The sequence below is a fragment of the Paramisgurnus dabryanus genome, chromosome 9 (genome assembly GCF_030506205.2).
Source record: "Paramisgurnus dabryanus chromosome 9, PD_genome_1.1, whole genome shotgun sequence".
In the NCBI taxonomy this organism is placed as follows: Eukaryota; Metazoa; Chordata; class Actinopteri; order Cypriniformes; family Cobitidae; genus Paramisgurnus; species Paramisgurnus dabryanus.
The window spans coordinates 32,873,498-32,897,543 of NC_133345.1; the positions used below are offsets into that span (position 1 = coordinate 32,873,498).

Consider the following 24,046-nt stretch of genomic DNA (forward strand, 5'->3'; position numbering starts at 1 on the left):
ATGATGTGAATGATTATGTATGTAATAAACACAGCAGCAATAAGACAAACCACAAATAGACAGTGAAGGTGAAGAAAAAACTAACTAATGAGAGTTGAGGTGTTGAATGTTACTGACGTCAGTGCTGCTGGATTTGGGCTAAGTTTAGGATCAGGAGTTTATAAGAGATGTTCTCTCCAGAACTCTTTATTACCTTTAGACTATGAAGTTTGGCTTTTATGGCTCATTAAAAGTTTTACTTGAGCTATACTATAGGATTGGTTTATAATAGTTCTTGTTCTCACATTTTTATTTAACCCGTCTCTCTCTGTCTGTCTGTCTGCAGTCGTTTGCTGAAGACTGACATGGAGCTGGAGGTTTTGCGCTACACCAACCGGATTTCCAGTGAGGCCCATAAAGAGGTAAAACATGTTCAAGTCATGTTGTCATGTTCAAGTCCATCCCAGCATGCATTGTATGTACTTGGTGAATTTTCCTGATTGTGAAAGACTATTCTAATAATTGTAGTACTATTAAAAATAATCTTTTAATGCAAATATTATATTATGTTTCACTTTAGATAATGTTTTGAGAAAAACATTTTGGATAAAGTTTCATACCTGACTAGGGTTTGGAATAAAAGGGAAGATTTAGGGCTCTCTCACAACACAAAGCTCCTCTTATGTCAAGTTTTATCAGCTTCCCTGAAGGATAAAAGCAGACTTGTGAAATATGCACTTATTAAGCAGCATATATTAAGGGAATGAAATGTTTAACAAGTAAAGCAGTCAAGCAGAAGACGTGGAGTCTCAGAATAATTGAATAATCCAGACTGATGCTTATGTGTTATAACAGATCTTAAATGAAAAGACTTTATTAATTGTAGAAACTTCAATCGTGTTTATCATAATAAGTGCTGATGTTAAAATTAAAAATGACTACAGAAGGCTTGTTGAACATCTATAGTATTCCTATCACAATGTTTGACAGGTTTCCCATCAGCCTCACTCCTAACAACACCCTGTTTGCTCTTTTACTAAACAGGACAAATAAGCGCAAGCGCACAATTACAAAAAAGCATGATGTGAGTGTTAATATCTGCAGGTAATTTACTGAAAAGTCACAAATTTAATAACACAGGCGCAACATCTTATTTACCTAATGACCAGTGATAAGAGAGCAGCACAAAAAGGTCACAAATAAGCAGAGCTGATGCTCCTCAGGTGCGAGTGATCTACTTACACCTGATGTGCTTGAGTTCAGCACCACAGACATCACTGCTGAATATCTGCAGTGTGAAATCCCAGCTAACCAAGCCATAGTACACTGAAAAAGAGGACAAATAATGAAGGTTTACAAGAAGTTTTGAAACACTTGGTTAGGGCTGGGCGGTATGAGCAAAAATTCATATCCCAGTATTTTTTTCAGGAATGCCGTTATCCGATTTATATCCGGTATTTCTTACAAAAAGGATAAAGATGTTACTTCAAAGCCTTTATAATCTTTGTGGCAGAAGTTGTTGTACCATAAAGTTGTAAACACTCCCTAATAAACTATATATTTCACTTTAAATCAAAACAAAAATTATATACCATGCAGTACCATATAAAAAAATCATCTTTGTTAGAGCCTTTATCTTACACGAAATGACTGTATGCTCATGTCCTTGGTGGGTGGTAAATGTTTGTCATACCAAAGTTGTTTAGCTGGGTTTAGTTAACTTTATATACAAACCAGTGAAGTTCTTAATCATTTCTTTTTTTTTTTACTTTGTTTTGTGCACATGGGCATTATCATGTAATATGATCTTTAATCTATAATATAATTATAGAAAAGTGTCCTGCCCATACTATTGAAATTATTATCCATAAAATTAGAAACACTCAATTCTCATTAATATACTGAACTGTCTGTAGCATTAAGATTTGTGTTCACAGAATTTACAAAAGTAGTCAAACCTCTTCATTAGAAGGGGGTGTCACAGTCCTTTTGTCCTTACAGTGTATTCCAGTCACAAAAATGGACAAAACTTAAAAACATATGATCCAAAATAATTAAGTTTATAGAACAGATGTGGTTCTGGAATCTGATTGGCTACGTGCACATTCAGCACATTTAAAGTTTCTTTGTTTCATTCACACACATCCTCCCTTATTATTTCTTAATAATAATCTCATTAATTCACACTAATAGCTTCACTGAAGCAGCACAATCATTCGTTACTAATTCTAAAGTGATGTTTTAAAATTAAATAACGGAGACTTGTTTGTGGCTGTTATGCTTTGAAGTTCACCACAAAATAAAACTCCTTCGGAGTTTCTGTTTTATCTACGCACTTGTCCTGTCGAACTAAAGTATAAACGCAGTATCACTCACCTGATATATAGTAATGAAAAAATAACTGCAATAGCGTATTAGATAAATAGGTGTTGTGATGGAGCGTCAGACATGTTGTTGGGATGAAAGCACACATATGCAGCAGTAACTTAATTCCAATGATCTCTCTGTAAAAGCAGGTTGAGGAGACATTTTATTTTAGTTTTGAACTCAATTATTACAATACTCCGAGTGCATGCAGCCGCAGTTTTTGAATGTCCACATTCATGAGGCGCATCCAAGCGTCACAGAGTTTCTGCGTGCTTCTCCATGTCGCGTACTTGCTGTGACGGGCGGGCTCGCGCAGAGCGCGTGTATGCGCGCTTGAGTTGCATTAAACCATATCGATATGAACAGTATTGGCTAATTCCGCATCGCGTCGGGAACCCATATCGATATATCCCTTAAATCCGGTATACCGCCCAGCCCTACACTTGGTATTGTGTGACTTCTCCTAGTTACTCCTCTTAAAAAATAACATGGCTTAGCAAACAATATTTTTTAAAATATGTTCCTCTGGCATTCCAAATAAATTGATCTGTGTTGGAAAAAATCCTCTTACTGCATGCACTCTCTGATCTCTGTGATGCCTCCTCCTAGAAGCAACAATTGCAGCCATTTCAAGCGCAAAGTAATTAAAGACATGCTTTTTTTAGCGTTAAATAATGGAGCAAATACCAGTAATAGCACACACGCAAACATTAGTAAATCACGTTGCATGAATCATTTAAATAATCTCCTCCCATAAATTTTGTTTCTGAAAGGGAAACTTCTAGAAATGCATATAATATAAATGCAATAAGATCAGTCCCATAAATAACTAGACCACACCTTTACAGTGCTAATTATCTACTTTGTGTCTTTAGTAAATGCCGAAAGATGTTATTTAATGAAAAAATGATGGTTTGCCCTTATTCGTATTATTTCCTGAAACTCTTGAGTGTCTTTTGAACACTGTATTTAAACTCTTAAACCTTTTATTATTTTGGTAATTTTGACCTCATAGATGTGGTCATTATAAGCTGCCAAGCTGGTTCGGTATAAAAGAAGTGTGAAAATATGTTAACTATTTCCTTGCCAGCGTTTAAAAAAAAAGTTGCCAGCCAGCACCAGCATTTTTTTTTTAAATAATTTTCACAAAAAGTTAATGCCTTCCAGAAAGTTTTCTTCTTTTAATAAATATATAAACATACAATATATCAAATAAAAGAACAGATCGTCTTCTTTCAAACAGAAAAAAACCGTTTCATCCTACCTTAATTTTTTTCTTTTTATCAAATTTAGGGCAAAAAACTGACATAATTGCATTTTTTTGAAGGACTTTTGATGAAGATCAGATTCAGAATGATGATCAAAACATCCACAGAGTTTCAACCATTTGCCCCCTGGGAAACTTCCGGGTTTCATAAGAGCACCACCTGGTGGGTGGATAATAGTGGAAATATGGATGTCCGGAAAAACTCGTCATTGGCAGGGAAGCGTTTTCTCCTGGGAAAGAGTGGGGAAAGAGTGAAAGTTTCCTTTAAAACTGTAGAGACTGACATGTACTGTACTGTATTTTATTTCATTGTGCTTTGGTTAGGATCCCAGCGTGATGGTAAAACTGCAGTGAAATGGTCGCCCCTAATGTTATCAGAAGAAAATAACCCCAGTAGCTTATAACACAGAGAAATGACCACAGCATGCCGGGTCGATCTGCAGTTGAAGGTCTGGCCATATTTTCAGGCTTTGTCTCATTTTGAGTTCCCTTATTTTTCCAGCAATAAATGACACATATGAGCTGACATAGGTCTTCATATGTGCCAGTCTTATGAAGAAAAGCTTCTCACGCCTGTAGGTCCTCGCCTTTCGTTATTACTAGACATTCAGTTTAAGAGGGACACAATTCATGGCCATAATGGAAATGAATTGACATCTAAATGTAGAAATGAGAGACTGGGGCTAGAGAAGAGACCGGATTCTGAAAGAGTTCACCGTAGGGCCACAGTAACGCAGACGGTTCAGGCTAGAGGTGGCTTATTTTTGTAGTTGTCTTTGGCGACAATATGCACATCATATAATAGTTTTTATTTTTATAATAGTTCCTAATGTGTTTGCATGTACTTTTGTTATGTTTTAAATGAAAAAGCAAATACTTTAAAAAATAATTTCATAAACTTTTGTCTCCACCTGCGTAAGAAGCGATGTAATAATATTTTCATAAAACGAAAACAATACTCAATACATGTAGTAGTTTAATATGTTTATTATGGTTTGTTCAAATAACTGTTCAAAAGTGTTGAATAAGAAAGATACTGATGTGTCGGACCGCGAGAAGCTCGACTTGTTGCCATAAACAAGTCAATTAAAAATTGACGGTTAAAAAAAGCTTCACACTAGAGGGACAGTTGTGACATTTTAAACCAGCCCCTGAAAAGGTTTAAAACACTGACTGACTTTTCCATTGTAAAGATACTGGTAGATCTCTGTGCTTTTATATGTGCGCATTATAAACCCGTCACCTTCGATCAACAACACGAAATGATTGAATATATCTTCATATATCAAGCCACTTCTTAATAAGTCTTAAATGAGTCTCTTGAGTCATATTTAGCTCGTCAAAAAATAAAAAAATACTTTTTAACCACAACTTCTCATCTTGCACACGCCGTGTGATGCTTCAGCACGACCTCACGTATTACGTAATCAAGTAGATAGGTCACGCGTTACATATGTGAAATGCACACTTGTGGATCATTTTAAACAATAAACTGACACAAAGACATTAATTAGTATCATTCCACATACAACAACATCAGAGCCTCCACACTTATAAACACTGCTGTAGTTTCACATACGTCATGCGTGACCTTTCCATGTGATTACGTAATGTCACGATAGCGCATCACACGGCTAGTTCAAGACAAGAAGTTGTGGTTTAAAAGGACTTTTTTTTGCAAAATTGATGATTGTTTCACTAGATAAGACCCAATTGGGATCGTGTAGAGCCCTTTAAAGCTGCACTGAAACTGTAAACTGTTTAGGTCTTCAGCATCCCAGTGAGCGGTGAACACAGACACTGAGCAGTGGGCAGATATCACTGCAGCAAAACTGGAGAAAAGTCTTGCTCGAAGGGCATCTCAGTCACAACCTCCTGGTCATGAGAATCAAACCAGTGACCTATGGGTTACAAGCCAGGCTCTCTAGCCAGTAATCCACAACATCTCATTTCAGCAAAAATCATCTTTCTATAGAGCTGATCAATTTATAAAACAGAAGCTTACATATTATTCATTATCGTCCCTTATTTGTTTTACAGAAGAAAGAAAAGCACATTGGTTTAGATTGATATGGTGAAAAAAACAATAATTTTTTCTCTTCTTTAAGAGTTGGTTGCTGTGAGAATTGTCTATCCCAAAACAATTCATTTCTTTCTTTCACTTGCAGCTGTCCCACTGGGTTTCATAGAGCTTCAGTCCCCAAAACAATGATCCACTTTATTTATTTATTTCTTTTCTTTAAACATTTCTTGAACCCTACAATTTATTTTGTCTGGCTTACATCACAATGGACTTATTTAAGAAAAGTGAATGTCAAATTATATGCAGAAAACAAGAAGATAAACAGAATTAGAAAGACTGATGAGAGGAATACTGTAAGTGTTCATCACATGAGCTCTTCATCAAACTAAAACATGAGTATTGTCACACATTGGGTCTCATTTGCTAAGTACAAATTTGTGAGTACAGACGTTTTACCAAACAAATCATGATTCAACAAAAACTCTCAAAATTTCTTCTAAATGTACAAAAAAATTCAGGAACAACAAAGACCACACGTATTGAGCCTTGAGCTCCTGTCCGTTTAATTTTAGATACAGATGCGTGTCTCTGTTATATTAATTAAATGTCATATTAATAAACGGCTTTATCGCATCCAATACTTCAATGTTACTCCGGTGGACACAAAGCACATCTGGCTTCCTCCAGCAACTGTAAAACCTCCTAAAGCAAAAATGCAAATTCCCAAACTAAATGCTGTGCACAGAAGAAGGAATGCAGAATTTTTGATGCAGGCACTAACAGCAAGGGCATTAAGACCACATTGTGATATTGATTTTACTAGTTATATTCTAATCTGTATTCTACCTCAAATGATCACTTATTTTTAAAAGTATTTCATCTTCTGCATAAAAAGTAGTATATAAAGACCGGTCATGTATCGCGACAATTATGAATACCGACTGTTGCAGGTGGTATGTTTTCCCATGTCGCCCAGCTCAAGTAGATGATGTTCATGTTTTGAGCCAGCACGGTTCTTAAACACAAACCTAAGCTTAAATCTCAGAAACTAAATAAATGAATTTGATTTATGCCGACTGGTACTTTTTCATTCACCTTAAATGCCAACATTACACGATACAACCTGATCTCCACAATCTCTCAATGATCCTACAGTGATACTCACTCTCGATTAAAATAAAAGCTTTCCAGACAACAATCATCAGACAGCCCCTTTAATCTGCCCTTGACACACTCACCGTCATTTCTCTCCACCGCACACAAAATGACTCTTAGCCCATCAAATGGACGAAACGGGCTGTAATTTAAAGGCAATTGCGGGTCATTTTCAGTGCAATTCTCTCTCTCTCTCTCTCTCTCTCTCTCTCTCTCTCTCTCTCTCTCTCTCTGCCTCGTAAAGCCACTGTCTGCCAGCCAGACTTTATTCAGATCATTACATATCTGGAGAGAAAGGGGAAATCCTCGTACCGCTGCCTGTAGCACTTGAATGAATGAATAATTTTGACTAATTGAATATTTGGTTAAAAGCTCTCATCTGATGTGTGTGTGTGTGTGTGTTTGTGTGTTATAGATAATGAGACGAGTGAAGCCTGGACTGAAGGAGTATGAGATGGAGAGGTGAGTATTGATTGATGGATGCTTTCACACAGTTTTCTGCAGGTGATCTCTGGAGATCCACCAATATTTCCACTGACACTTTGCAGGTTTGATTTGGATTAAAACCAACTTCGGCATGATTTCTCTCTTAGTGTAAACGCTGCCATTACAACAAAATAAACTTTTATGCTGTTTGACCAAATATGAACTCAAACTGGACCAAAAACATTTAAATTAACCAAAAACAGAATGTGATGTCACAAGATGTCTAATCCCTGTCTGGATGTTTTGGATGTTCGGCAAGTTCTGTTGCAAAATATCCATCATAAAAGTTGACCAATTACTTAAGGTTGTTATCCTTATGCCTTTAGGTTGAGCATCTTTAGGCTTGGTGTTTAAAAATGTCAATGAGAACACTTAAATGATCCAGAAATAAAATATGAAATACTATTGTGAACAGAGTCTTTTTGTTGTAGGTTTGTAGGCAGATTATGTGGAAACACTGTCCGTTTGGATCTGGATTTACAGGTTTTTCTCCTAGTAAATTTAAATGAACACCCAAAGTTATTTAAATATATTCCAAATAATATTCATAGCAGCATAGTTTACATGTATGATTTAGTTTTAGAGAGATGGAGAAAATAAAGTGAGGAGTTACTGTGCAGAGTGGGTAAAAATAGACGGTGAATGTGCGTCACAATAGGACGCTTTCGGTGTAGACGGCTTCATTAACGGCACTAGTCTATTTCTGAGTGATCTAGTTTTATTTTTCATCAGTCTAAAGAGATGAGATGTTGTTTTTGAGAAACTAATATGATGATGATATCATCTCCCATCCTCAGGTTTGATGTAGCCACACAAGAATGAACTTTCTGAGATATAAAAATATATCTGGTACCTTGACTTTCCTGTCTAATGTCACAGAGTTTTGTGTATTTGGATGCATGATATTTATAGACATATATTGCACACTGCTCCTTAAACTATAAACTAATACTAGCTTTTTTAAAGGGGCCATGTCACAGGACTTTTTTAAGATGTCAAATAAATCTTTGGTGTCCCCAGAGCACATGTGTGAAGTTTTAGCTCAAAATACCATATAAATAATTTATTATAGCATGTTAAAATTGCCACTTTGTAGGTGTGTGCAAAAATGTGCCGTTTTGGGTGTGTCCTTTAAAATGCACATGAGCGGATGAAATTCAAACACTGATCACAATGATGGTGGTTTGTTGAAATTGAAACTCAATTGTTCTGTGAATTATTTTCTCTCTGCACTAAATAGCAGTGCTGTGGTTGGATTAAGGGGTGGTTTTATTATAATGAGAGCTCCTTATGACATCATAAGAAGAGCCAATTTTCAACGACCTATTTTTTCAAGTGCTTGTAGAGAATGGTTCACCAAAACTAAGTTACTGGGTTGATCTTTTTCATATTTTCTAGGTTGATAGCAGCACTAGGGACCCAATAATAGCACTTAAACATGGAAAAAGTCAGATTTTCATGCCATGGCCCCTTTAAATATTTTAAGATGTTTATGTCTTTCTTTGTTCAGTCAAGACGTGGTCCTCACGTAACTTCTGGTAAACTCCGCGAAGAATAAATAACAACAAAGTCCTTTTAAAGTAGTTGATTTATATAGCATGCAAAATAAACAACACACAGATTACCTAGGAACCCAAAACATTTGTTATTTTCGACAAGGTATTTGTGTAAGAGTTCAGTTTCAGCAACTATTCAGACCATTAAACAAACCGGAAGTACAGTTCAGACCAGAACCTTATCGTGTCACCGCACGTGTGCTCGATGAAATGGTCTATTAACCCTTTTTTAATGACAAATCCAATTTGTATCACTGGTAAAAGTGGTTAAAAATACGGTATTCACGACACAATTATAATGGCCTCATGACAGCCAATGTCAAAACCAACCTCATGACAGTTTAATGTAATGTTAACCTATGAAACTAGGTTATTTCTTAAGTTAATAATAGTAGATAATTAATCTGCTATGTCCTGTTTTATGTCATGATTATGAAGTTGTCATGTCAGTCTTCAAGTAAAGTGTTACCAAAAGTCATTTAAACCACAACTTTCTGTCTTGCACGCCCTGTGTGACGCGACAGCGCGACCTTACGTATTACGTAATCATGTCAAAAGGTCATGCATTACATGCTGTATGTGAAACGCACACTTGTGGATCATTATAAACAATCAACTGACACAAAGACAATAATTAAGATCAATCCACATACAACAACATCTGAACGCTCCTCTTTCTCCACATTTGTAAACACTGGAGCGTTAGTTTCGCATACGTCATGCTGGCGCATCACACAGCTAGTGCAAGACAAGAGGTTGTGGTTTAAAAATACTTATTTTGATTTTTTTGGTGACAATGGCAATGGTTTTGCTTGATAAGACTCGTATGCCTCAGATGGGATCTTTCAGAGTCCTTTAAAGCTGCATTGAAACTGTAAACTGTTGAGGTCCACTATATGGAGAAAAATCCTCAAAAAAAAACATTTTTCTTCTCGACTGAACAAAGAAAGACTTAAGCATCTTGAATGACATGGATAAATCATCAGAATTGTTTTTATGAAAGTGGAGTATTCCTTTAAGATAAGACGCTCTTGTTTTGTCTTGTGAAGAATTACTGTAATGCAGTGGTTGAAGTTTCATGCTGACTAAACCGCATCGGAGAGATCAGTCTAACTGACTGCTTATGTTTTATAGGTGGCATTTTAATCTACATCCTCTAATAATATCATCTCTCTCTACTCTGCTCCTGTCACTGACCGCCCCATTGCATGCTGGGATGTGACCTTTCTGTCGACATCATGCCTCTGCTTTCTTCATTTGCTCTGTCTGAGGTGTCAAGAGAATCTCATTCCTGTCCAGTGTCCTAACTTTATCATTTTCAGCTGCCTGCAGGGATTGTTAAGGTTTTTAATGTGTGAGAATATTTTCGGCTCTGTTGGATGTCCTGTGGTTTCATGGAGTGGCATTAAGCCATCTGGTGACTCACTGGTGACTGGATGTAATAAGAGAGATAGTGCTACACACAGGTGTGTGTGTGTGTGTGTGTGTGTGTGTGTGTGTGTGTGTGTGTGTGTGTGTGTGTGTGTGTGTGTGTGTGTGTGTGTGTGTGTGTGTGCGTGTATCTCATCATCATCAGGACCGACTCGCAGACAAAGTGACGTCATGCTCACTGGACAAACAGGACAAATAGCAAAGACATTGAATCGGTCAATACTCTAGTACTGTAGTTTACCCAAATTTGAAAATTCTCATCATTTTCTATTCATTTTTAATACCTTGTGACTAGTTGTCATATTCGTGCTTCTTCCCAAGACACGCAAGAACCAATGAGAGTTGACATCGATGTGCAACCATATAAGACTGTGTATTGAGTTTTTGTAATATCGGTATTTTTTCCCAGCGAGAGACAGTATTGTCTATATGGGTATGGTCTGATATGACCCTTCTTTGAAACAGAAGCTCTGTCAGAAATGTACACTGAGATCAGACGTAAGCTTTCCATCAAGTTAATGTTGTGCAGATGTTTATTTCCAAATTTAGGAAACATTTGTAGCAGCTAAATAAAATAAAACAATAAAGTACTGAGTTAATTATCTTATTTCAAAATGACCAATATAAATCTGTAAATTTAGCTCAATATCACCCAGCCCTGCCGCAGTATTTTTCACGCAGTTTAGTTTTCACTGTCCTAAAAATGGACTGATGTCTTCCTTGTCTCTCCTTCAGAAATACGTAACTAGTTCTGATTGTGTAGCAGTAGGCTTGTTCGACTTCATGCAGACGTTATCCGGCTGTCGTTTCTTGCAGCGCCGCATGAAGTCGAACAAGCCTAATGTGTTGTGGTTCGACGTCAGCGCACATTGTCCAGAAAGGTTCCTGTTGGTGGAGGTTAGTCAAAAACTCTTAAAACTTTCAATCCGACGCACGTTTGGTGACGCGATTACGTGTCTGGTCTGAACTTTACTTCGGTTTCTGTTTGTTTAATGGTCTGACTAGTTGCTAAACTGAACTCTTGAACAAATAACTCCGCGAAAATAACAAATGTTTTGGTTTCCTAGGTAATCTACGTGTTGTTTATTTTGCTTGTTATATTAAATAAACTACTATACATGAATATCAGATGACGTCAACCGCGTACGTAACTCGCTTCTCAAACTCGTCTGCCGCCATCTTGAGTACTTGATTCGTCAACATCAATACGTCAGTCTATGTGTTTTTGTACTTTGTTTTACATCAAATTTTAATCATCAATGATAAACTTTGCATTATTTGAAATCTAAAGCACTCAAGACTCATGTTCTGAGCATGTTTTTGCCATCAATACACTGGAGTGAAAAGGATTAAATGAAAAGCAGGCAGACCACATATTAATATAAATGTTGGTAGTCTCATATCTTGCCATATGGTTCTGACATATCCAAAAATCTTCAGCATACATTGCAACGTAAGGGTCAACTCTTCAAAATGCATCCCACATTTACATCCAAAACAACGAAAAATAAGAAAAAATCCCGCAAGATCCTCCTTTGTTTACATGCGCGCTTACGATCATGTTTCACAATCTCTGAAAATGCATCTCTTTCTGCTTCATTAAACTGTTCCGATAAATATTCTTCATTATTTTTCTCTTTTGGCCAATCAGATAAGGTTTGAGAACTGTCCTGGAAGCCCACATTGGGTAAGCGAGGTGTCATTTTGCATCTTCGCTTTTGACTAGATGAAGCCAGCCATTGCCTATCCAGCAAAGTTTTGATTGATGGGGGTAGTAACCAATCATGAAATGATTACAACTTACATCAGTAAAATGTACTTCTGCGCAAGTCTGCGTTTACACATCCAGAGACATGCGTGCACAGTCTCCGCACCCGAATGTTTTCGGTCACTGAGAAACCTCTCCAAAGGTTGGATATAATCTCCATTGTGAATCGTCGACTGCAGACTGTGACTTTTTTGTGGTGAGAGTGTTTTGGAAAAGGTGATAAGGAGCATGATCGAGGTGCAAAAATACCAGACTGTATAATAATGAAATCGCGTCACAGATTTGCACCGGACTGTGGATAAAGTATTTATGCAAAAAAGTAAAGTTTGTATTGTTATGTTCATCGTAATTTACAGTTTTTTTCATGCTAGCTGTTTTTGATAAAAAATAACAGTGGAGATGACTAAGGCACAAGACACATGGGCTCATTTTTCTATGACATGACATGTAAATGCATAATTTATGACTATATGAATCTAATGCATAGAATATACAAACTAAAAACAAGAAAATAAGATATGTGGTGGAAAATATGCTGTAAATCGTAATTGGAAAAATAATTAATTGAAAAAGCTGAATAGTCGTTCAAAACGTACTGATTAGTCGTTGAAATAATCGATGATTAGTCGATTAATCGGTCTAATAATCGATAGATTAGTCGATTATCAAAATAATCGTTTGTTGCAGCCCTAAATCGTAGCAAGCTAGCTATAGGCAGTACTCTGTAGGTTCTCAAGATGGTGGCAGGCAACTAGAATGACGTATAAGGTCACATGACTGATAATCATGTATAAAAGGACTTTGTTGTCATTTATTCTTAACGGAAGTTACGTGATGACCACGAATGCCTCTTCTTTATGTTGTTACTGCTGAAACAGTCTATATTCACGTCATATATCTGGGAATTAGATGCCTGTAATCCAAATCAGACGTTCTCTGTAGTCTCTACTCTGAATTCAGAAGTGAATTCTGTTAAAGAACATATGTCACATATTATTTATGCTCCAATAGCAATCTTACACACTAAGTAAAGTTTGAATGTGATCACGAAACACAGCTCATTAAACTGAAGAAATGATGTAATCTACATTTCTGATACATTTATTAAATTATAAGAATACCCAGCCTGATCATATGGGAATTTGTAAGGACTTTATGAGTTGGCTAATTCATATGAATTCGTTCAAAATGTACGATTATTGGATCAAAACAATAATGAATAATGATCGTTGTGTTTCCACAGACTTCTTTATCTGTGTGTGATTGTAGTTTTCATACAGGCCTTGTAACTTTTTCATTTGTAAGACATTTTTACAGAATTAGATTTGTAATTGCTTGTTAAGTGAAGCAGGTGAGAGCCTTCAGTGTTAATAATGTGAATCACTGCCGGGCTAAAGCTCAATTATAGCTGAAATGAAACGATTCCAGTCCTGTGGATTAACAACCTTCAGTGGTTTCTGTTTGTTTGGTTACGGCTCAATCTTACTGAGATATCTTACTATAGTCTAACAGTTCTGTCTTCAGTCTGAATGAACATTAATGGCCACAGACGTGCTGATGCTTTCTACAGTCTGGAATTTGACACAAAGAATCAATTTCAATTGAGTTTGTTAGATGCGATGAGAAAAGCAGAGGCGATTCATGTTGGATTGCTGGTGCTGTTTTTATCTTTAACAGCAAAACATGTGAGAATGGTCAGAAATACAGGAACTTCATGTGAATGAACCAGATCTTGAATCTGATTATGTTTTAGAAATAGTTCACCAAAAGAGGAACATTTGACCACCCAAATTTGCTCCAAACCCGTGCAAATATATTATTCTGATGACTGTTCACTGACCCTCGGTTATGCATAAAAATGTTAAGTGCTATTGGGCCTTTAACGTCAATTGTTCCTTTAAAAGAAAGCTAATACAAACTTATATTTTAGAATATGCCACCCAAAGCTGTCGTTTGTCTCAGAGGAACACATCAATCATAGAAAGTAACTTTCATGATACTTTTATTATGTTTAATGTTCAATTTTCCTTTATAAACATTGTGGTGTATCAGGGCTCGCAAAATTGCTAGCCTGACGCCCTGGCGCTATTGTGCTACCAAAATAATAATCCGGGAGGAAACATATATTTTAGTGTTTTTGCATTTTCTTAGATTTGTTTACGTAATTATATTATATTTTATTGTATTGTATGTAATTCGGGCATTGAGTATTGAAATTGCATTTGAATGTGCACTTGCATTCATTTTTACTTTCCATTCGCGATCCTCAAACTGTACATGGAGCAGCAGTAATGATTTGTCATTTATGTGCACATTTTTCTCCAATGTCATCTTGTCAGTCATTACTGTCCCCACGTAACAAGTGAAATGTCCTGCTTAAATGTGATTTAGATTGCATGCGCAGTATAGAGAGTTGGGAACTTGCTGACAGTTATGTCAAAAATCCCGACAAGAACAAAAATCAGAGAAGTGCAATTTGCTGTAGCTCAGCATAAATCAAATATCAGTGTCAAGGATTGCTATGAGAAAATATAGTGCTAACATTAGACATATGGATTGAGGATTTCTGTACTCACACACAGAGAGTAATATTTCCGACAGCGCACACACAAAAATCATTTCTCAGGTTTTAACCGGACAGATTCACACAAAGCAATCTCGGCGTTCTTGTTAAAACAATTATGAATGTTTTGAAGTGAAAATAATCAGTTGAGAAAGAAATCAAATTTGTGACATTAGGCCATATATGGCTCCGTGCAGAACTCGCTTTTTATTTTTTTGATCGACAAATGATTTTGTGACTGGACAAACGTAATATGATGTCTTATGATTAATTGAATTACTATTAAATGGTGATGAGATCCAGTGTGGAGATGGGCAGGAACAGTTGGCTTGCATGGAAATTAGAGCTGCACGATTAATCGTTAAAAGATCCTGGTCTCGATTCGACCCCCCAAACGATCTTAATCCAGCATTTCAACGATTCAGGTAATTGTTTTTTTAAGGAGGTCTCATCAGTTCTCTCGACGACACAGCGGCCGCGATGACATCTTGACATCACATTTATTATTATATGATTTTTAGCACGGGGGAAACATTGGCTGCATCCAAATAACCACACTTGCTGTCTTTGCACTTGACTGCTTACATTACGTTTTCTTGTATTTGGCCAAAGTGTAGTGGCCGTGAAGATAAAGCGTGCATGTAGATTTATTCACCCGATGGATATTCACACCGCCAGCGAGAGTGTCAAAAACCCTCGAATCCATTCTCCTTCCGAGTAGTGGCTGCCAAACGTTTCCGCCTTGTGATTGGTTGCTTCCGAACCACGTCATAGCTCATTACCATAAAGTAATGTTAATCCATGTCAATGTATATTTAAAGATTATGTACACTTATGTACAGCATAATTCTTTGCAGCTCTAATGGAAATCCAGGATTTATTCATATTCTACATGTAAATAATGTATTTTTTTATTCAGGTTACTTCTATTAATATCGGGCTACTGAATATCAAAGAGTACCTGCCTGAAGGGCTACCAGGGATTTTGTAATGTTGGTTGTATCTTATGTGTTGTGTAAGAGACTGAGAGTCATACCAGTTTGGAATCACATAAAAGTGACTGAATGATGACAGTATTTTCATTTTTGGGGCTGCTACAGAAGTTGCGTTTTAATTTGCTCATGTGGCGCTAAACTAGGACAAACGTGTTGATACGAGGCTTCAGGAACAGTTGCTTTCTTAGATTAATGCCGGCTGTTTCTCTTCATAGCCGCAGGCTGACGGATCTCTCTCTCTGAACTCCTCCTGTGGTGTTTTAAACTTTGCCTTTGTACCTCGACGACAACACTTTTTTTCTTTGTCCCGCAGACATTTTTAAGAGCAAATAATGAACATGGTAAGAATAAAGTTTGGGTTGTCTGCAGGCAACACATGATGAAGATATTCAAAGGTGAAAGATATAAAGTGAAGGTTTTTCTGAAGCATCTGTCTGCACGCTGAGAGATCGATGCATTTTTCTGTGTCATACGGTTCTCAGTGTGGTTTGAAAGCGTGAAGCAAATATAAAGAACTGAAAGCTGGCAGAACAATTGTACGTGGTGACAGCGGGTTAGAAAAGTTGTTTTTCTCTAAAGTTCACTCAAAGTTTATGGTCTGCGGAGATACAGATGCTTGCATGACAAATAGTTTTCTCAGACAAGTTTAATTCTCAGATCATCCGAGTTTACTAAAGCGTCGTACTTCAAGAAGTTCACCTGCCAAAACATCTCAGCAGTTCACATCGAAAGAGGTTTAATTTGTCTCGTGGCATTTGAGATAACAGCTGTCATGGTGTTATTTATTTAGAAACATTGAATATTGCTTGTATGGATCAAGGTTTTTAAAGGTGAAGGATACCCAGAATGCACTGGGCCATGGCCAGGACGATTTGACCACACGATTGGTCTCTCAGGGAGCAATTAAGTCCAACTAAAGTAACCGTGATGCCAGAAAGTTTAGAGACATCAAATCTTTGGCTTTAACTCATTGTCAGCTAAACGCTTGTTATCTCCAGTGGGTCAAAGCGATGTTTGTTACAGGTTATATCTGACACTGCATGTGCCAAACAAACTTAGAAATGATAAAGGTGCCAAAGAATGCATTGTAATAATCTGTTAAATTGTTCTCTGATATCTACATAGAAGGTTTGTGTCTTTATTTTACATGTCCATTTACAACCCTAGGATTTGCCTTAAGAATAAAATAGTCTATTATTACCTATAATAAAAATGTTGAGCTCTGCTCTGATTGGCTGTTTCTCCTTCAGTAGCTCTGTGTGTGTGTGTAAACAGATCTTATGTTTGAGTCTGTATCAGATTTTGAGGAATAATCAATTCAGCTTAAACGCTAGCATATAGCATTAACTAGCATAAAGCATTAACCAGCATATAACGGTAACTCAGCAGTCACAACTTTGTTTTTATCATTGTAACAACATTGTAGTTAATTTAATGTTGGAGTGTAAATCTTGACTGTAACGTAACTGTAACTGTACAGATCTCAATTTTCCACGAAAGTGTATCGATATTTCGATATCTACTATTGATATAGTTTTGTTATTGTTCCCAAATCCCTCTTTGTGCGTCAAACAACCTGTCTGTCATATACGGCCATTTGGCCAATGTCTCAGAAGTTAGCGGGAGTGAGAAAATGTTAGAAAATGCAAAAACACCTGCAACTTTCAAAGTCGACACGCGGTGACACTTTGGTTAAAAAAGCTATATTTTTTTATATGAAAAATAGAAAAAGTATGGCAACGTATCACAACATGCAACATATTGTATTTGTATCGTGATGAATTGTATCATGGGCCATGTATTGTGATATGTATCGTATCATGAGGCCCTTGCCAATACCCAGCCCTACTTCAAACTGTCTCTCTCTGCTTTCTCCTTCGCGCATATTACTCAAAACAAAACTGACATGATGGCGAAAGGTAGGAAGACCAAATCATATCCACCGAGGAAATGTTTTTTGTGTTGTTACAGTAATACTTTGTTTATAGTTTTGCGTTGCTCAGTCTGGATTAGCACACAACGTGTCCGGTTCGCGGACTGACTCCTTTGAACCGACACTAAACTCGCAAGACGTCACTGTCAGCACAATCAGTCACTCATAGCGCCTCAGAAATGAGAATGTAAATGTGTTTAGAAAGATTTACCCTAAATAACAGTCTGAACTAAAAAACATAGACGTTTACTATGTTAACTTTATGATGAATAATTCATTTATCAGGTCTATCAAAGAAGGATTTTATCCTAGAAAGCAATAAAAGCCATGGTAAAAAACTGATCAAAGAGCAAGAAATGTATGGTGTGGAGAAGGTTGTAAAACTCTTCATGAAGAACAATCATATTTTTTTTAAATACTTGGGATTAAATACTGAAATTTACATTTTAAATATCTGCTAATGATGAGGATATTTTGATTATTATGTACAAATAGAAAGTCGGCATCATATATCGGCCATTGGCTGCCCTGATTTCTAAAAATCGGAATCGGTCAGAAAAAAACCCGTATCGGTCGACCTATATTAATCATATTTTAGAGTTTGTGGTAGGACTCAGTTCTACGTCTTTTTAGATGTTGTCAGCTATTTCATCTGTCAGCTTGTGTTTTTTCTTGAAAGGTTTGGATGTGAAACGGAAGCACTGGTTGTTTTCTTTATTTTGTCATCTATTTAAGGTTTCACTGTCCTGACGTTTCACACGTAGCTTCTCAAACAAAGTCAAATGTTGCATGAGATCCTGAGTCGTTTGGTTTCTCTTCCTTTATTCTGATGTTGGAAGATTCAGATAAAGATGCTGTGAAGAGGTGAAGTCTTTCTCTTATATTTATAAAGAAATACAGCTGTTGTTATGGTTACAGGTTATAAATAGGCAGTGCAGGTGACAGGGGAACTAAACATGCAGGATGAAAGACGCCACTGAAATCTATCCCACAATTCCCTTCCCCACTGTTCCTCTCATCAGGTGCTGTTGTTAAATGCCAAGGCAAAATCTTAATGTCTTTATAAATAAGTCGACACCAGTGGTCACTCATGTTTCTTTATAACTATAACTTATAATTGATTTGATTTAATTCAGCTAAAGAACAATCGCACACGGATGTGTTTTCTGTGTTGGAGAATGAAGTCTGGCTCTTGTTTTTGACATTTATGTCGTGCACGTTGTTATGTGACCATCTGTGTGTGGTTCTGTCTCTCGCTCGCTAACCTTTATTTTCACCTCGTCCTCAGATCACATTCATATATAACTGTAATTAGAAACAGCCTGAAGATTGAATGAGTCGTGTGATTGGCCACTGGCTGTGACTTCAAAGTGTTTGATATGTGATGTGTCGCTGAGCAGGGGAGATAACATTACACCCCTCTCACTGTTGATATCAAACCTCTGTCACATCTCATCATTTCTGTCACGTGTTTCTGCATTTGTAAAAAGTTTCATATCAGACGTACGAGGTTCAGTGTTTGGATGTAGACAGCAGGACACTGCGATGAAACAAAGCTTAAGTTTAGTCCCCTGAAGATTGTAGTATTTGTGTAATGAACAGAAGTTATTTTAAACTTCTTTTTCAGAAATCTGTGACAGAAGGTTATAAAGTTTTATGTGAATTTGGGCACAACTATAATTGTGTGATTTTACACTTTCTTGGTTATGTGAAACCGTCTTTGATGATAAGCAACATTACACTCTTTATAATGTAGGTGCTAAAGGTTCTTTACAGATTCATGTTTTTTTATAAATTTTTATAATCCCCAAAAAAAAATTATTTCACTACAAATAACCAATTATAAACCAGAAAGATTCATGCAGATGTTAAAGTTTCTTTATGAAACCATTCAGCCAAAAATGGTTACTCTATAGCATTTTAAAGGGACAGTTCACCCAAAAATGAAACTTCTGTCATGATTTTTTCTTCCTCATGTTGTTTATAACCTGTATGAATGTTTTTTTTTCTGATTAACACAAAAGAAGATATTTTGATCAATTATGGTAAGCAAACAGCTGATTGTAACCATTGACTTCCATAGTAGGAATAAAAAAATATGATGGAATTGAATGAGTACCTTCAACTGTGTTGCTTACCATCATCTATCAAAATATCTTCTTCATCATTTATAACAATACTTCCATAATATTTGTTTTTCCTACTATGGAAGTCAATGGTTTCAATCAGCTGTGTGATTACTAGGGATGGGAAAATTCCGCTCGGTGCATCGGGATAAAAAGTTAACGATGCAATGCAATGGTTTGAAACTGTGCCACGGATATAAACTAGCATTTGCATCACGATGCATTGTTTTTAACATATTTTGCGTCAGTAAAAAACATTTATTTCTGTATAATTATTGGTAGATGTGCTATACTTTTATTATTCATAAAAGTATTTATCATAACACTACGGAAACCGAGGCATGTGAGCATAACATGAAGCTATCCTCCACAAATTATTTACAAATCCATGGGCGTCAGAAGCACAAAAAATGTGGGTGGGTCCAAAACATAGATAGTAGACATAGTAGATGCCATTTTTATGTATTCTGGTGCCTTTAAATTAAACAATTGCTTTTATAACTTTTGTTGTGTAGTGGGAGTAGAGTTAGCAAAGGTAGTGAAAACACGAAATGGAGTTTAAATTATATGGACTTTAAATGAGTCAAGTGGAATGGATTTTAGGAAGCGGAAAAGTCAAGGCTGTAGCTAAAATGCTGAACGGATTTTAATTATTAGGGCTTTCCTGTAGTGGAATGGATTTAAATGATGGCACTCTGACAAGTGAACAGACAAATGCCCCAAATGAATACCCGAAACCACCTACTTCCGTTTGTATATAATACATAGTACTACCATAGTACCACTGCCATACATGAGTTCTGTGTGATTAACCCCTTATAATAGTTATGACGCCCATATACAAAACCAACCTGTACCATATTAAATTGTATAGCATCATATTTTTTCATTGCATCATGCTGCATTGAATGACATCATGTTGAACCGATACGAATTGGATCGCACTGCATCATAATGGGGTGAATTGCATCGTATGGCATTGGTAACTGCTTCATATTTATATTTTAAGTATTGTATCGTAGGCTATGCATCTAGATGTGTATCGGACTCAGTGATGGAGAGGCACATCCATCGTGCTTTCCATCATTTATCAAAATGTAAAGAACTCATACAGGTTTAGAACAGCATGAGGATGAGAAAATGATGACAGAATTTCATTTTTGGGTAAACTATCCCTTTAAAGCAACTTTGTTTTTAGGATTTTACAGTACCCTCTCTGCATTTATGTTATGATTTATGCTTGCCACATATAGAAAATCTTTAATCATTCATTTTTCAGTCAACATGTCACACTGGCAGCAAGCTATTACAGTACGTGATGTTTTTAAATGAAACCGGATATTAAAGAAGAAAAAATGTAGCACAGAATTTTATCCATCAGAAATTGATTAAAGGAAACTAAAGTGAGAAGTTAAATCTGGCTGCATTACTGCAGTTTAAAACAATGTCTGTTGATCTATCTGAGTATTGGTTAACATTAACCAGTAGCCCACAAGCAGAAAGGATGATCAAATTATTCTGATAAAAAATCCAGTCTTGTATTCAATGTCTTTAAAAGATTGTGCATTGATGAAAAGTGTTTTGAGAAAATAAATGTGTTTTTATTTCACGAAAGTACTCCAATACTTTACTAGATGGTTTCAGAATAATTTAAATTTATTCGCAGGCTGTCTCTCTCTCTCTCTCTTATGAGATTTCCCAGTCTTAAATCTCTCTGTGAAACTGAACGTTTGCATCTCTTCTTGCTGAATTCATTTGCAACAGTTTTTATTCTGGTGAAAGTGTCTCTCAGGGAGGATGAACAAGACAGCGAGAGATCGTCCTCTCTCAACACTTTTCATTTCTGTGCCTCCACTGCCACATCCCTCCAAATGTATTTACACAAATGTTATAATGAGATTGATTATATAAGTTTTATAAGAAGATTACTTATGCATGAGTTTCACTTTTATGTAACCAAATCAAAAGCTTTTTCAGCTGTCAGAAGTTTATCAGGCGACGTCTCATGAACGCTTCTATGAGAGAATCTGTTGATTTTCAGAAACGGATTATAAAGCAGATTTTCTTCCTTTTTAACACATAAGTGAAAAGGGATGTCAGTAATGTAATATTATAAATGGATCTGAGAAATAATTCAATATCAATATATTCGTCAGTAACATTTTTTCAGTAACAGTGTTATGGTTTCTAAACACATTCTGATATTTTGATATACGTTACAGCGTCCCATGTCCATTCACGTCATGCCTTAAAACACATGACAACGTATAGAGAGGGAGAACGGGAGATGTAATGCAACACAAACTGAATTACAGATGAGAAAAATAATCTTAAACCATCAGGTGCCCAGGTTAGAAAAGGGGAAGGATGAGAAACGTGTAAAAGATGAAAGTATGCATGAAGCTATGACACTTGTCTCGTTATGAGTATGGTATGTATATAATGTACAGTAGTATCCAATATATCATGATGTAACTTGTTATGCAATTACAAATAGAGCTTTAATATCAATTTTTCTGTGCAACTATCTTATGTAACTTATAGGGTCACTTTCACTTAGGCTATCTTTTAATATTTTTCCACATATTACTTTAATAACAAATTGATCAAAACTATGAAAGTCAATACTGTGACTGATGAAATCCATTAGTTTGAGAGCCCTGCATTACAGCATTTATCACTGACTGATTTTCAGGTGAACCTTATTAATATTAAAGGCAGGGCTTTGAAACAGAATTTTTCCCAATTGGTTCTTTCTGAACAGAAACAGTATTTTAATGTTTTCGGTTCAACCCTAAAATTGACGTTCCTGAACCAGTTAGAACAAAAAAATTAAGTTCCCGAACCAGTTAATAACGCAACTCTTTCTAAAGTTTACAGATCAAGAGTTCTGATCTTTGCAGGGCATAGGGATAATCATGTTTGATTGGAGTTGGGCCGGACACATTCAACCACATGTGCATCTGTGCGTAAAGAAAATTCCTCACTTTAGCGCCTTTTTGTGGTTAAATTGTTTAAAATCACTTAAGTGTTAACATTTGCAAGTCTTTGATTCACATGCAAATAATCAACTTTCCCCCTATTTAAATTTGCGTATTAATCCGCGAATCACATACAAGGCAAGCCGAACCGTGGGTCGTGATCTGTACAGATGAGGGATCAATTGTGATCTGTTACATCACTAATTAGTATTAAAAAACAAACATCTTGAGATACTTGGTAGCCTACAATATTTCCCTCTTATGATTGAGCATTAGAGACTTGGGCTTGAGTAAGTTAGTTTACTTGCTGGTGGAAAACTTCTCTTTTCTCAGATGAGTCAACGACGACCCGAAGTGAACTTCACAGAGTATTGCATAGAAATCTTGTCAGAGAACGAAAAAAATAATGGTATTAACCGGTTACAATTATTTCAAATAAATGATTATGTTCTGGAACATATACTTTTTGAAAGTTTTGTTTCTGTTACTTGCAAAACATCAAAAGTTTCTGGTTTTCGTTCTGTGAACTGGTTCAAAGCCTTGAGTTAAAGTCTTGTGTTTATTTGACAGTGAGGTCATTTCATTTTGTAAGGCTAAAAACAAATTAAAGATGAACATATACTGTATTTATTTATACTATTTTTTATATTATATACAGTAGTTTTATGGGAGGAGGTTTCATAGACTTGGCAAATTAGTTCATAGGTACAGACATTTGTTGTGGACATTCTTTGCAGTTTATCCCAAAGGCTTTTTGTAACATTACCGTTATCAGATTTATACCATATTACACAAAATTTTAAAATGTATTGGTAATTTTGGTCATATCATATCCAGCCCTAATGATAAAACAAAGCAGTAAAAACATACAGGTTCTGGCAGAAGTCTGAGTCAGGATTTACCCAAATGTGAAACACTTTTCAATTCAATTCTCAATTTGCTAAAATCACGTGTGCGTGCGTGTGCATGCATGTGTCTCTCTATGTGTTTGTGTGTGTGTATGTGTGTGTCTCTTTGTGTGTGAGTGTGTGTATGATCTTCAAAGGTTCTGCACTGATGATCTGGCTATATGATCTCTATATTGAAAGATGACCTGCTTCATTTGATCATATTTACTGTGGCTGCAGGCAAACGCAGCTTCTTTGATTGTGTGTGTGTGTGTGTGTGTGTGTGAGACAGAGAGAGAGAACATTGATCAGGGCACCAGCCATCATAATGATACCTGCAGGTGATGCTATGGTCTTCTGAAGCTCTGTGGGACCCAACAGGAGAGAGAAAGCAAAGATTCACTTGATTTTTAGTCCTGTTAAATCCTCAAGCACAGCTGAGTAGAGACCACTGATGAACACTTTCAGGATATAAACACAGCCTGTGATTTATGAAAGAGAGAGAGAATGCATTTAGCTTTTTCTTGTT

At 36.3% G+C, this 24,046-nt stretch overlaps 1 protein-coding gene and 1 long non-coding RNA gene across 2 annotated transcripts in view; one reads left to right on the plus strand and one right to left on the minus strand.

Annotated features, from left to right (window-relative positions):
• The window catches only part of LOC141282557 (uncharacterized), an 83,702-nt gene that overhangs the window by 55,139 nt on the left and 4,517 nt on the right, over positions 1-24,046 (minus strand). The window contains exon 2 of the long non-coding RNA XR_012337347.1: positions 23,853-23,999. This is a non-coding gene — a long non-coding RNA (uncharacterized lncRNA). The remainder of the gene's footprint in view (positions 1-23,852; positions 24,000-24,046) is intronic.
• The window catches only part of pepd (peptidase D), a 76,707-nt gene that overhangs the window by 38,596 nt on the left and 14,065 nt on the right, over positions 1-24,046 (plus strand). Inside the window, exons 8-9 of the mRNA XM_065257915.1 lie at positions 326-401; positions 7,207-7,253. Of these exons, the coding sequence (XP_065113987.1) occupies positions 326-401; positions 7,207-7,253 (123 nt within the window). The remainder of the gene's footprint in view (positions 1-325; positions 402-7,206; positions 7,254-24,046) is intronic.